Source organism: Lagopus muta, chromosome 1 (assembly GCF_023343835.1).
Source record: "Lagopus muta isolate bLagMut1 chromosome 1, bLagMut1 primary, whole genome shotgun sequence".
Classification (NCBI taxonomy): Eukaryota; Metazoa; Chordata; class Aves; order Galliformes; family Phasianidae; genus Lagopus; species Lagopus muta.
Genome location: NC_064433.1, coordinates 173699055 through 173712583, shown reverse-complemented (window position 1 = coordinate 173712583; position 13529 = coordinate 173699055). Strand labels below are relative to the sequence as shown.

Sequence of the window (13529 nt, the reverse complement as noted above, 5' to 3'; positions counted from 1 at the left end):
AGAAATATGTAATGGGAAAAAATACTCCATATAAGTACTCTATGTTTAAGCACTGTTTGAGCATCAGTCCTTATGGAGATACTTGTTGTTGAAGAGAAATCTGTCACCAGCTTTTCCCTGATTTATTGCCCATTTGGACTTGGGTATTGGAAACTATCGGGAGCTGGCTCTCTGCAAAGATAAAATAACAGTCTGGTAATTTCATCTACTGTCATAGCATTGTAACAGCATGGTCTCCCCCAGGGATCACAGTGTACCACTGGGACAGTGGCATTGCTTCAGAGCCATACATTCAGTTGTGTCAGGTGATGACTATGCTGTGAAGCATTCTATTTAATTTTACAGTGTTGAGCAATAAAACACTAACCCACTAAGCAGAGAAACAAAATGCTGACTTGACAAGTGGCAAATCTTGTTATCCATCTATAAAAATTGCCACTCTATAGATAAAAGTCATAAATAAACAGTGGGCCTTAATTAAAGGATAGGCGTGTGTTCCAGTGTAGTGAAAAGCATGTCGTGCATTTTCAAGTATCACCTGATTATTCACAGTAGTTTAGGCATTTTCCTTATCAGAGCATTACCCATGGCAGTGATTTAAAATTTCATTTTGTGCGTGGAAACTGGGGCACAGAAGTGCAGCCTAGAAAAACTCAGCGGAACAATACATCCCAACATTTTGCAGGCCAAGAAAATTCATTCTAGGCTCATTCATCATCAGGTTTTCCTGAATGCTTTTCTGCCTGTCTCTGCTGTTCCCTTGCTGTGTGAGTTTTGAGAGTAGCTGAACTCCTTCATCCTTTTGTTATTTGTAAAGCTCATTGAGTTTTATGACTGGAAAGTGCTTTAGAAACACAAGTGATATCGGTTCGTTGCTACAATAACTAGACTACCTTTGTTGTTATTAAACTTGGAGTCAAGTAGTGTGTAAGAGTCTCTGAAGGGCTTGATACTACCCTGGGTAAATGTTTGTACTTCGGTGAAAATTTATGATGCTAGCACGTTCCTGTCATCTCAGGTGTGACTGCAGCTGTGACAGGAGCTTGCAGCTCCATGCCTGCTGCCAGCATAGAGAATGCTTGACCTGCTGTGAAGAGCTGGAAATTTGCTGCCTTTCAAAAGGCTTCACATAGCAGCCCACAAGACAGGGAGCAACAGAAGCAGCTGCACTTGTATTTTGATATTCCTTAGGGACCCGCAGCATTGTCAGACAAGCTATTTTTCTAGAAATCACCCAAATCCTCCAACAAAAGCAGACTTGATTGCCACTGAACAAGACAGGAAAGCCACGGCTGTGAGGCTCCAGAATGCAGCCCATTCCATCACTCTCTTCTCTCAAAACAAGACTTGCCTGTGCAACTTGGCCTAGTTCACTTCTTGTCAAACACAGAATTCCCCCCACCCATGCTCCCACTGAGCATGTAATATCGCCTAATATCATACCATGTTCCATTCTGTAAGTGCTTCTAGAAAAGGAATGGTTCCTCCTTGTGGCACATAAGAGGGTCTTCCAAGAAGCAAGCTACTGCAGGGCAGGGTCAGTTGGTGAAGAGGACATCACGAATTTAAGGAGTGCATACGGATAGAGGGTGGCTTAACCATCTGGGAACCTGTGGGATTTTGGTCATGGCTTTCTCTGAATGCATAGCCTACAGCATGTAACTGTCCTTGATTTCACAGAATTATAGAATTGTTTGAGTTGGTAGGAACTTTTAAGGGTTATCTGGTCCTACTCCCTGCAATGAACAGGGTCACCTACATCTAGATCAGATTGCTCAGACCCTCTTCCAGCCATGAATCCTGCATGCCTTCACTGGCATAATGGTGTAGGGGTGAGTGGGTGCAGTTGGGACACTCTGAAGTACTTTCAAGTCTTCAAAAACCTTCTCCCCTGTATTTTTTCATAAGTTCTACAGTAGGATTCCTTGGGGCTCATAGTGAGGAGGTGCTGGAAGTTAGACTGAAGGCCTATAGCTCCAGCAGATTGTTAATACTCTTTTAAGTACTTTCCTGCAAAGTCAACTGTGCTACTTTGCATAGAACACCGAGTCTGCAAAAATAAAGGGTGATTTATACAGGTGAGCCCAAATGACTTACCAGGTGCTTCAAAGGCAAGCAAGGAATCTCCCTTGGTTGAAATAAAAGCAGAATTAGAGGAGTAGGAGGGAAGAGGTACAGTACAGGGGCAATGTGGTCGCCTGCAAACTCTTAATGCACAGCACATCTGGCATCTCTGTTCATGCTCTTACTTAAAAACAAGAACTCAAAAGACTCTGGGAGGGCTGATCCTACTGACTCACCTGCTGCACCTAATAGTGGGAAGCATTATCTGATGATAGACTGACAAGTACCATTTGATGAATAATCTTTCTAGTTTTCCTTCAAGAGACAAATTCCTCTGTGTAAATGGAAACCCTTATATTCCTCTCAGATCAGGAGGAATATGTGCTTTTCGTGTAATTTTAGCTTCATTTCTTGTTTGAAAGCTCTTTGCAAAGTGGGATCCAACAACGTTTGTAGTGAGATGGAGCCCTCTTTGTCCCCACTGCTAGGGGACAAGATGCTGCCTTGTGGACATGCACTCCTCTACCTCCGGCTGAGCATCACCAGAGGTATGAGGAATGGGAGTTTTATGGTCAGTCCATAACAGCTGCACTCTGTCCCTTCTTCCTCTTCACACTTTCCCACTTCTCCAGTGTGGTCCACAGGCTGCAGTCCTTCAGGATAAACCTGCCTCACTTCAGGCTCCTCCCACAGACAGCAGCTCTGGCTCAGGGCCTTCTGCTGCGGGGGCTCTCAGTGGGCTGCAGCCTTCTCACGGCTACATGCACTGCTGCCCCGTGGGCTCCTCCATGGCTGTACGTGGAGGTACGCTCCGTGTGGTGCCCCTTGTCTGCAGGGGGGCAGCATGCTCCTCCATGAGTCTCTCCCAGGCTGCAGGGAGCTGCTTCTCTGCCTTCCTGCTACACTGCCCTTGGGACTGCAGGGCTGCTTCTCTTGTGCTTTCTCATCACCCAGTTGACTGTGCACTGCTGTGCCATGTTTTTTAACCTTAAATGTACTCTTTCAGAGGCATCACCAGCAGGCTGTGCCCTGAGGTGAGGCCACTGGAGCTGACTGGAACCGGCTGGAACTGGCTGTGGCTTGCCACAGACACCCAGTGCAGCCATGCAGCTTATCTTACACAGTGCTTTGGTCATTAAACCATCAAAAGCCAAATCTTTTCTTCGCAGAATCGGTAAGGTTGGAAAAGACCACTAAAGTCATCTAGACCAACCGCCAGCCCACCCCACAGTGCCCACTGACCTCTTCCCCCAAGAAGAGCCACATCCACACGGCTCCCGAAACCTCCGGGGTCAGTGACTGCACCGCCTCCCTGGGAGCTGTGCCACAGCCTCTCTGCTCCTTCTGAGAAGAAATTCTTACTTATATCTGACCTAAACCTACCTTGGTGCAACGTAAGGCCATTATCACCTGTCTGATCACTAGTTACATGGGAGAAGAGGCCGACCTCCACTTCAGGCTCTTCAGAGAGCAATAAGGTCTCCCCTGAGCCTCTTCTTTAGACTGAACAATCTCAGCCCACAGAGGAGGCGTGCAGCCCAGGGCATTCTTGATTCAGGAACCTGACCAGGTCATGTTTTCAGCCTCTGCATCCACCATATCTTTAATCAGCAGATCCTGCGTGCCGTGCTTTGGATGGCAGAGGTGTTTGCAGCTAGCTGCACTCCATCTTCAAGACCTAAGGAAATTATTTTTTTTAATAAGAATTTGTGTAATTCCCCTTGGCGCTTCATTCTTCAGCAAGGGAACTGCAGATTTTGGGGCAGAAATGTTCTCTATAATAAATTTCACATCAGAGAATAAAGGATAGGTATATGAGGTTTCAATTAAAGATCATTTGAATTGCACGTCTCTGCAAACAACAGGAATAGTTTCCTCCTCAAGGTTTGCCTTTCTGTTTTTAAACGTTAGAACAAAGAGCCAAGGAAATCATCTTTTTTTTTCTACAAATGCTGATACACAAGCTGGTGGGGTGAGTGCATATCCAAACCAGCATTAACTTTGCAAGGGTGCAAGCAGATTGAAGCAAACACCTCAATTTGCTTTAAGATGCCCCTGTCCTTGGGCACAGCTGCAGCTGTTACACTGACATGACTTTACTCAAGTCAGCGGTCTTTCATCAGCAGATAATTCAGCACATGGTTTTCAGTGGTTGTTACACAGGTGAAGAAGCCTTGTAATTTGGGTATAAAACAACTGTCTGTTGTGCTGAGGGGTCATTATCTGCCCATTGGTGTGAAGGTGATGAATGCTTTGTATTTTCCTGCACGGAGAACAGCAGATTGTTTTGTTTGAATTTTTAACAATGAATTTTTTAACATTAAGTTAAGATATATACAGGCAACCCTAAAGACACACAAAAAAAAACACTGTTTCGTCAGAGCCAGAAGGTATGTTCTTCCTTTATTAGAAAGGAAGGTTCTCTTTACTAGCCTTCTTCCCTAGTGGATTTTCAGCAAGAGTGCTAAAAAAATCTTTCTTGCACACGTATAGGAATCCTACATCTTAAGAAGACTGAAAACATGAACATGCTGATTACTTTAAGAATGTTATTATTTCCCTGCAGGCAGCACTGTGTGATATTTTATCTTTTTTAAATAATGATAATAAAAATTATGGCCATTTTCTGAAACCCTGTGTATTCCTTGCAACTATCTCTGCTCAGTTTTTCAAGCAAAATGCTCATCTTTTTGCAAATGTTCAGGTCCAGACATGCTGTAGTCTTCGGCGTTTCATAGGCTTTCTACTCAATAGATAAAGAAGGCACTCCAACTTTGACTTTTTCAAATGTTAAGAAAAGATTGATTTCCTTACATCTACAGGGAGCGTAGGATGTGATTATTCCCTAGGTGGGAAATACAGGAGGAAAGCAAACCCATTATAGGTTTTGAAAGAGCTCAATATAAACTGGAAACCTTGGCAACCCAAGATTCAGTATGAGAATGCGATTGAAGTGGCTGTGAGAGTTAAGGCAGAATTATTCTTTCAGCTTATTACTCAAATGTCTGAGTGTGATCTGGGGAAATACTTGTAGGAAATCTCTCCTGGTGGAGAGAGTTCATTGCCTTGCACCACTGAGACCTCTCTTGTCCTTTTCGCTGAGAGCCAGTAACGCCCAAGTCTCAATATGAGGGTATTGGGTGGCTTCTGCGGCAACTGCAGTGCCTCAAAAAATTGCTACATGCATAGATTTAGAAAACTCTTGATTTTCTTAGGAGCCTCACAGCCAGATACCTTTAAGAAGCTAGCCAAAAACAAATTTTATGTCCTTAGAGTTAGAATCCAACAGCCACCAGCGCCTAGAATTTAAGTAAGTTCCTGGGAACTATCTCTATGTAACCATTTGTACTGGAGAAAATCCATGAAGTTTTGCCCAACTTGAAATGGCAATATGTTTTTGTTATTGTGTTATAATTGCTAATACAAGCTCAGTTTGTGTGCCACAGTTCACATACATTTTTTATGAACTTATAATTAGGGCAGTTTTGGTCTCCTGCAGGTTCCAGCCTTGGAAATGAAGAACAAACCACTCCTAAGGCATCTGCACCTTCTAAAGACGTACCCAAGAGTAGCAGCAAGAGCACAACACAGGTATCGAGCGGCACAGCGACTCCTCGCAGGAGCTTACTTCCAGCACCAAAAACTGCCACTGCACCTGCTGGTAGGTGTTCCAAACATGAGTACTTGAAATGTCATCTTTGTTAGGCCAAGAAATGTAGAAATTTTGTTATGATGCCATTTTACTGCTTAGTCGCCATTCATGGGCATATTGCCACAGTGCTGATACAGTCTCCATTTGCATGTGGTCTTTCTGAAATGTATTCAGGAATGCTCCTGTGGTCCATTTGGGTCAGTTGTCCTCTCAGCTTTCTGTGCATTCCCACCTCCTTAAAGTTAGGGCAGTGCAAGAAGCAGAAATGTTGCTGACTCAGTGCAAGCACTGCTTAGCAACATCTAGGACATTAGTGTGTTCTCAACACTATTTTCATCAAAAATTGAAACCACAGCACCATTCTGGCAACCAGGATGTATATATGTCACTGAGAAATTGAGGTACATGGAGATAACATAACATTTTAGTGAATAAAACCAATACCACAGTGTTTGTATGAGGGTAGTGAAGTAGGAGGTTATTTCACCTAAACATTACCTGGATTTGCTCTATCACAAAGACAGTCTGACACAAAGTTTCTCCAAAACCAGCATGTTTTTCAGAGAGCTTTGCTTTGGTACTGCTTCTTGTGAGTTGGACTCTTGGAGCTGGGAAAGCCTAAATATGCCTGTATCTTTCTTTACCCCCTCAGTTTTCATGACTCTACGTATTTGCTGCTAGAAATAATCTATAGTTCCAGTATCACTAGTCTTTCCTTGCTTTTCCACTGCATGTCCAGTGAAAAAGGCCTTATTATTATCATCTACTTTGTAGTCTCTTCTCTCCTAAGATTATCCTTCAGGTTTCATTTCTAATTTTTAAATGTTGGTCCCTAAAATGTTGTTGCTTCATAGATGCCCGTTTAGAGGAAATACTGTGCAGAAAGACAAATCAGACTATTCTTATTCATGACTTTCCTTTAGAGTGATAGTTAGGATAGAGCACTCCATGGTGTAGGGTATGGGATTGTGTATATCTAGACAGAGTCGGAAGGTTTTAAGTAAAAGAGAGATTCAGTACAAGTGTGGAAGTTCTATCGAGTTCAGATCAGATTACCAATTTAGATTCCAAAGTAAATAATTTTACATAAATCACCAGCCTTATCCAATATGGCCCTCATTAGGCAGCATTTCATCTCTATGTACATCCCCCAGTAACACACACTGCAAGTGAAACTGGGAAGGAGAAGTTAGTACAAAATACAGATAAAGACCTTAAGCACTGAAAATTCTGGTCACTCCATTTTAAGAAAAAATTGCTTGGTTGAAACACTCACAGAGAAGGGCTTTCTGCTACAATCAGTGGCTTGAAGGATCTGATAGAGAAGATGAAGCTGAAACCATCCATCTTAGCTAGTCCACCAAAGAGAAAGTCAAGGAAAGTGGATGTGGTCTTTTGTCTGTCACAGTCACAAGTGGTATCTCTCATTTTAGAAAACTGTTTACTGCCATCATCTACACTCACTAAGTGGGAAAAGACCAATCTGTCAACACAATATATGATTTTTTGTGACCAGATAAAAGGCGACACCTTTTTTTTGTTTGTTTGTTTGTTTTTTTGTTGCTTGTTTGTTTGTCTTTCCCTTTGATTTTGCTTTCCTCTCTGATGGTCCATAGATAACTTATGTCATTTCAGGCTACAGTAGTAGTTGGTTAGTATACAATTTGCCCCTGCATATCTCCAACAAAAGCCTCTTTTTCAGGCAGTGATATTGCCATGATAAGCTTTTAAATACTATTTCAAGGGTTCTGCAGAGGAGCTCTCTCAGCCTCCAGACTTCTTTTTCCGCAAGCACTTTGTGCCAGCAAAGACTGGATGCAGCAGTGGATGGAGCCCATTGCCACTGCCCCAGTGAATTTATAGTCTGATGTTGATAGGGACACTCAGTTGAGTGAATTTTGTTCTGGAAGGAAACAAAATATTTAAAGTAAGGATAGTGGACCATGCTTTTGAAACAGAGGCAGACACTGAGCAGGGGCAGCTGACAAGTTTGGAACGTTGTTGTTGTTACAATGGATGGAAACAAAACTAAAAAAACTACGGTAGTCCAATGCTGTGTTGTGATTTTAATACAAACAAAAGTACCAGCAGATACACTCATGATCAAGTCAAAAACATTTTTATTAGAACAATATTATGATTCCTCACAATATAAAATATCTGATGGAAGCAAGGATAACAGAAAGCAACAATAATGACAAGTTTTTTAGCAAGTCTAATTCTGCTTTTCTTGCAGTAGTGTATGAATGCTGTCTGTACATCCCAGTGTGATAGGGAGCTCTACAGGACATAATGTTTTCTCTTTAAATACTCCTTGCACAGTTTTGCACATCTTTTAAATGATGACGCCCCAAAAGATTGAACTCTATTAAATTGGAAAGAAGATGCTACAGATCAAATGAAGCAAGAGGAGAAAGGGCAGCAAAGTGTTCATATTGCTCTGGGCTTTATGATCCCAGGAAAACAAAGGCATCTAACAAAAGCCCTTTAAAATTGTATGGGATACCATGTTTTAAATATGCCAGAGAAAGTGCACGGGTGTGCTGAAAAAGCCCCTCTCCAAAAGGAGGTCCTGGAGGCTGTGAGGTTGAAAGTCTGCTTGTACAGCCTCTGTACAGGGTCTGCTTGTACTGCCATTGCAAACGGAAGGAAGGGCTGTGGCTGCCACAGGCAACCAGTCTGTGCAAATCTGTCAGTAGCACTGGACATCACAGAGCAAAGACTGATAACAGTAAGGGAGCAGAGAGGTCGAATTAGTGTTTCAAAAAGGTTTGAAGAAATAGTAAAAAGTAATCCACCCCCAATCGCCCATCTTGGGTCTCTGATGCTGTCATGTCATAAAGGCAAAGAACGTTGTGCTTGGGAAGTCAGCAACACTGAAAAAAAAAACTTCACCGGTGCTCCAAACTGAAGGGAAAGTGAACAGTCAACTCGAAGTGGACCAGGGATTACGTCTTGAAAACAGAGGAATTGATAAATTGATACCATGCTACAAAACTATCACATATTGATAATTGCTTGCACAGGCAATCCAGTGATCAGAAGAGAAATCATGATGTAGAAAGAGAACAATAGAAAATATAAATTACTCAAGATGTTCTGTCTGAATAAAAGTATCTTGTTTCACTGACCATTTTGGATGTCCCTAGATTGAAGATAGTCTTTTTCTCAAAGGAAATGCAATTACAAGAGATCCCAAATCCAGTTTTGAGGAGAGGCTTGGAGAATGAAGTTCCTGGTAGATGTATATTCATTAAAGTGCTACGTGAAGTGACATTTAAAAGAAGACTTAAAAGTGACAGCTATACATCTCAAAAAAATCTGAGCTGGGCTTGGCTTTAGTCTTATGTTTTCCTGGTTATCAACATCTTTAACAAATGTGTAATATATCAAGCTCTGTGATGACAGTAGCTTAGAGGATAAAAGAGGAAGTAGATCACCTGTTAGCTAATTCTCAAAAAGGACCTCCACAGCCTTGTGAGCCTCTTGTTGCTGTATTGTATTTGCAACTGGATCATGAGAACAGCTTCTACGAAGAATGGTTGGTGGGGCACATGTCTGCCTTCCATCTCAGCACAGTTTCTCCACAGCCCAGGCCACTGTGGAGTTGGCTAGAAGGAGCAGAACCACTCCAGTTTTCTGTTCCTTTTGATCTCGTGAGCAGTGCTGCTGAAGTCAGCCACGTGGTAAAGCTTTTGAAAAGCAGAGAAACCACAATCATACCTTCTACACTTCCTGTGTATTTGGACAATGGCACAATAGGTATTCTATGTGTAATACTAGCAATCCTAGTAATTATTACTCCTAGAAATAATTGTGTTACAGCTTGATGTTGCATATGCATTTATAAACACAAACTGCATCCCAACCTCCTGTGCATGATATGGCAGCTATGTAAGTAGGGTTTTTAGTGTGAGATGAGGTGCACAGACACTGTATGTATTGTATTCAGGATCTTCTACAAAAGTAAAGAGCATAGAAAGTATTTCACTGAGAGTGAGTCAGACTCTTAAATATAAGGAAAGTTTCTAAAAGAATGGAAAATCAAGTGATATAAGAAATGTGTTTGTGTTTCAAATACAAAGAATTACCTTATTTTAACTGTTTATGAATAGGAAATGATTTCAAAAAGAAGCATATCTATCTCCATTAATGAGGGAAAAAGAAGCTTTCATGCATTAGATAATACCTGAAAAGACCACCTGCACTGCCAATTCTCATTTAAAAGAAAAAAAGGCAACTGCTGGAGAAAGATTACACTCCTGATATTGCAGTAAAATTGCTTGTCAAATAAATAGGACTAGAGGGCATAGATCACCTTTAATTAATGAAAAAAGAGTTTCGTAACTGCTGCTTTGCAGTGATTCAGATGATGAAAAAGTTCTGGCATGAGACAGTAGCAGTGGAAATCCATTGTCATGCTGATTGTTTCAAAGACATGAACTGAATGTTTTTTAGACTTGACTTGGGAAAAGGTGCACTTCATCAGCTTTCAGTGTGCTGCACAGCCCTTTTTGGGTGTTATGAAACCCCTTTCATATTTGCACACTTGTCATCATAGAGAAAATAAAACAACAAAAAATACTTGAAAGGGAAAACTGATATATGTCCTGTAATTTCACTTACAATTTTAAGCTGTTTTGAGAAATGCGGTGATAGCCATTTCTATTATTGCCTTGTATTTTGTTTTAAGACTTAGGTGAAAGCAGCTCTCCATCTGGAACTTTGCACTAAGATCCACTTTGGAAAAGATATAAGCTTCTTCCTTCCGCACGTTGATAAAAATACGTGATCTTTGATGCACACACATGCTGAATTTTCTGTTTTAAATGTCGAAAAATGTAGGAATATCTGCAGAAGGAAATTCTCAGAAGCAGATTAACAGCTTCTCACCCTTTTGGGGAGGTGTTTTAGAAACCCTGTTGCTTAATGCTCACTGTGGGACAGTCCAGATTGTAAATGAAACCAGGATCTAATTCTGTCATAATTTGGACAAAGAAAAAAAACAACATTGAAAACATGCATTTGGCCTGAAACCTCGTTCTGTGGTTTCCTTTCATACCCTGGTTCTCTTGGGAAAGTGCTTTGGTATCTCAGCTAGCTGCAGACATCAGATAAATAGTAAGGTGGCTGGAAAAGTGGCTAGACCAAGCAAAGTCCTGCTACAGGTAGATATTCTGGCATCCGTTAGGGATTGATACTGAGCAAATGCTGCTTCCCTTCTTCATCGGAAACCTGAACAAAGGGATGGAGCACGCTCACAGCAAGTTATTTGCTGTGTTAGAGGTTAGGGCTGCAGTTCAGAGGGACGTCAACAGGCAGGAGAAATGTGACAGCAGGAACTTCATGATGTCCAACAAAGGCAGATGGCAAAGCTTTCCCTGGGAGGAGTAATGCCATACAACAGCACAGAGCTAGCTGGCTGGAAAGCAGCTCTGCCAGAGGGGCCTCTTGGGGAACCAGTTTGGTATTTCTGAATGCTGTTTTTTGATACTTCAGCTTACTTTCAGCAGACTAATACGGCCCTGGGCTTCCGTGTTACTGCCTGCAGTTCTGATCTGAGGCACCAGATCAGCTTGCCTCTTGTTCCAAACCTCAGCTCTGCTCACCGGGTGGACTTGGCAGACATCAGTCTGTAGAATTACAGAGCTGAAGGATGTTATGTTTCTCTGTGTTTTGTTATGCAGTTTTGTGTGTGTTATGGAATACCTATTTCAGCCTATTAATTCTTATTTAATGTTTATCTCACAGACAAGTGGCTATTATTCCCCATAAGAAACCTCATAATTCATGTGCAATGACAGCAGCAATAAAGAATTCATTTGGGCAACTTGTTTCTGCTTGCCCCATTAAATTAAAGACAATCAAAAGTATTGTTCAGAAAACTAACCCAGCCAATTCGTGAGCTTTTACAAGAACCAGTAAATCATATGTATCAGAGCAGGCTGTTAAATGCAATCAGTCAAGATGAAAAATAGGAGGCCAGTGTTATTACAGCTCTCGCCAGCGAGCTCACACTGTAAAATGTGCTTCTTTTAATCAGCTTCTGCAAAACCCAGACAACACAGCCCCGGGAGGGTAGAGGATGAGCTAAGGTCAGCGTGAGGGGGAGAAATGAGCACCAGTGTTCCTGTCGGGGATGGAGAGGCAGAACCTGCTGCTGCTGTGTTCTGCCTTGCAGCCACTTCCCATTAAAAACTGAACAGTACATGTGTGTTGGGTTGTGTTTGTTCCTGTGAGGAATATGGGGATATGGAGTGCTACGCCGCAGGTAAAAGTGAGACACTCAGCTGCAGGTTTTCCAGCCCCTTCCCCTGGAACTGCACTCTGAAACTTGGCTGCAGCACAGCTCTGTGAGGAAGTGGAGGTAAAATGCCATTGGATCCATGTAAAATGGCAGTAAGAGAAAGGGAGGCTGTTTTACCTCTGCAGCTAAGATGAGGTGTTCTTAGCCTGAGCTAGCTTGGATTTTTCTATTCAGTGCAAAGAATAGTTCAGATCCTTAGGGGTTGTTTTTGTTTTAGTTTTTCCTGTACTTTTTAACATCAGATACATTTTTTTTTAATGCAGGAAGAAAACAATCACTTTGAGACAAATCACTGTAACAGTTCCTGTCCTTTTCTTTTTTCTCATTGGATTGGCTTTAAATCTGAAATAAACACAAAGGGAAAACTACAAGTGTCAGCTTTTTCTGCTTCACCAAATACGTAGTCTTTCTTCTGCACCTACTTACTTATTCAAAGCCTTTCAATCTCATAGATCACAGGATGTGCAGAGTCCCTGGAGAGAATTAGACTGCTCTTATTCTACAGAATCCATCGTATTTCCAGATTTGCTCACTTTGTCTCAAACGGCGTATGCACGAGAGTGTCATTGCTTGTCAAGGACATGACTAGTTGTAGGTGTCAGGGGAAAGGCAGGAGAAAGCTCGAGGTGGCTATCTGTGTCTGTGAGTGCCTGAAAGCACTTCCTTGGGGCTCTTAAATGTGCAAAGTGCTTTTGTTAACTTATAAAATATGCCTGACAACAGCTGGTGGCCAGCTGAACGCAGCCAGCCCTCTGAATTGTTCGTGACATCTACAGGTTGCTGGGATCTGGTTTGGAGTAAATACTCGATGTGTAATTTATTAGAATCAATCTGAAGTGTGAGAACAAATTGTCCCACTGTACCAACTTTTGAAGATTCAGAAAGGTGCACACAAATATCTAGGCTGGTTCTGCAGCAGGTCCTGAGAAGATAGCTTAAATGGTGAGTGCTTCACTCTGAGCACTGGCCAGGGGTAGATCAGCAGCTTTCTGTGTCTGCTATTTCCAACTAATTTCTGGGTGATTTAACTTTAGTTTCTAATAAATGTTGTCGTTGCTCCTCCTCTTTGGTTTGAAGCAGGCTGTGTTAATTAGGAAATGTAAATACATTTCCATAACTGTGTGTTTGGATGCAACTTGCAAAAGTAAATGATATAATCACTCTGGTGGGAAACAACAGCAAGTATTCATGTACATAGTTACCTTCTGGCCTGAAATATCTATTTCTGTATGAAAGAATAGCTTTTAAAAGAGAGGAAACCAGGAAAAGTAGATGGGCATTTAGCACAGAACTAACTGCAGCTCCCCATTTCCAACCTATGGGCAGTAATAGTGAGAGTTTAAGTAGAGTTTATTGCAGATCAGAATGTCAAATAAATTCAAACAAAATCTGAACAGTGCACGTGTTAAAGAAACCTACACTTGTGGTGCTTTGTTTCCTCTTATAGTTGTGTTTGATGTATTTTCTATTATTTTGGTTGTATGCACTTTTGACTTTTCAGACTAG

The 13529-nt window shown here is 41.7% G+C and overlaps 1 protein-coding gene across 3 annotated transcripts in view; it reads left to right on the top strand.

The window, feature by feature from the left end:
* Positions 1 to 13529, top strand: part of MTUS2 (microtubule associated scaffold protein 2) — a 267070-nt gene that overhangs the window by 191874 nt on the left and 61667 nt on the right. For all 3 annotated transcript variants that reach the window (XM_048933633.1, XM_048933634.1, XM_048933635.1), the window contains one exon: positions 5564 to 5725. In XM_048933633.1, the coding sequence (XP_048789590.1) occupies positions 5564 to 5725 (162 nt within the window). The remainder of the gene's footprint in view (positions 1 to 5563; positions 5726 to 13529) is intronic.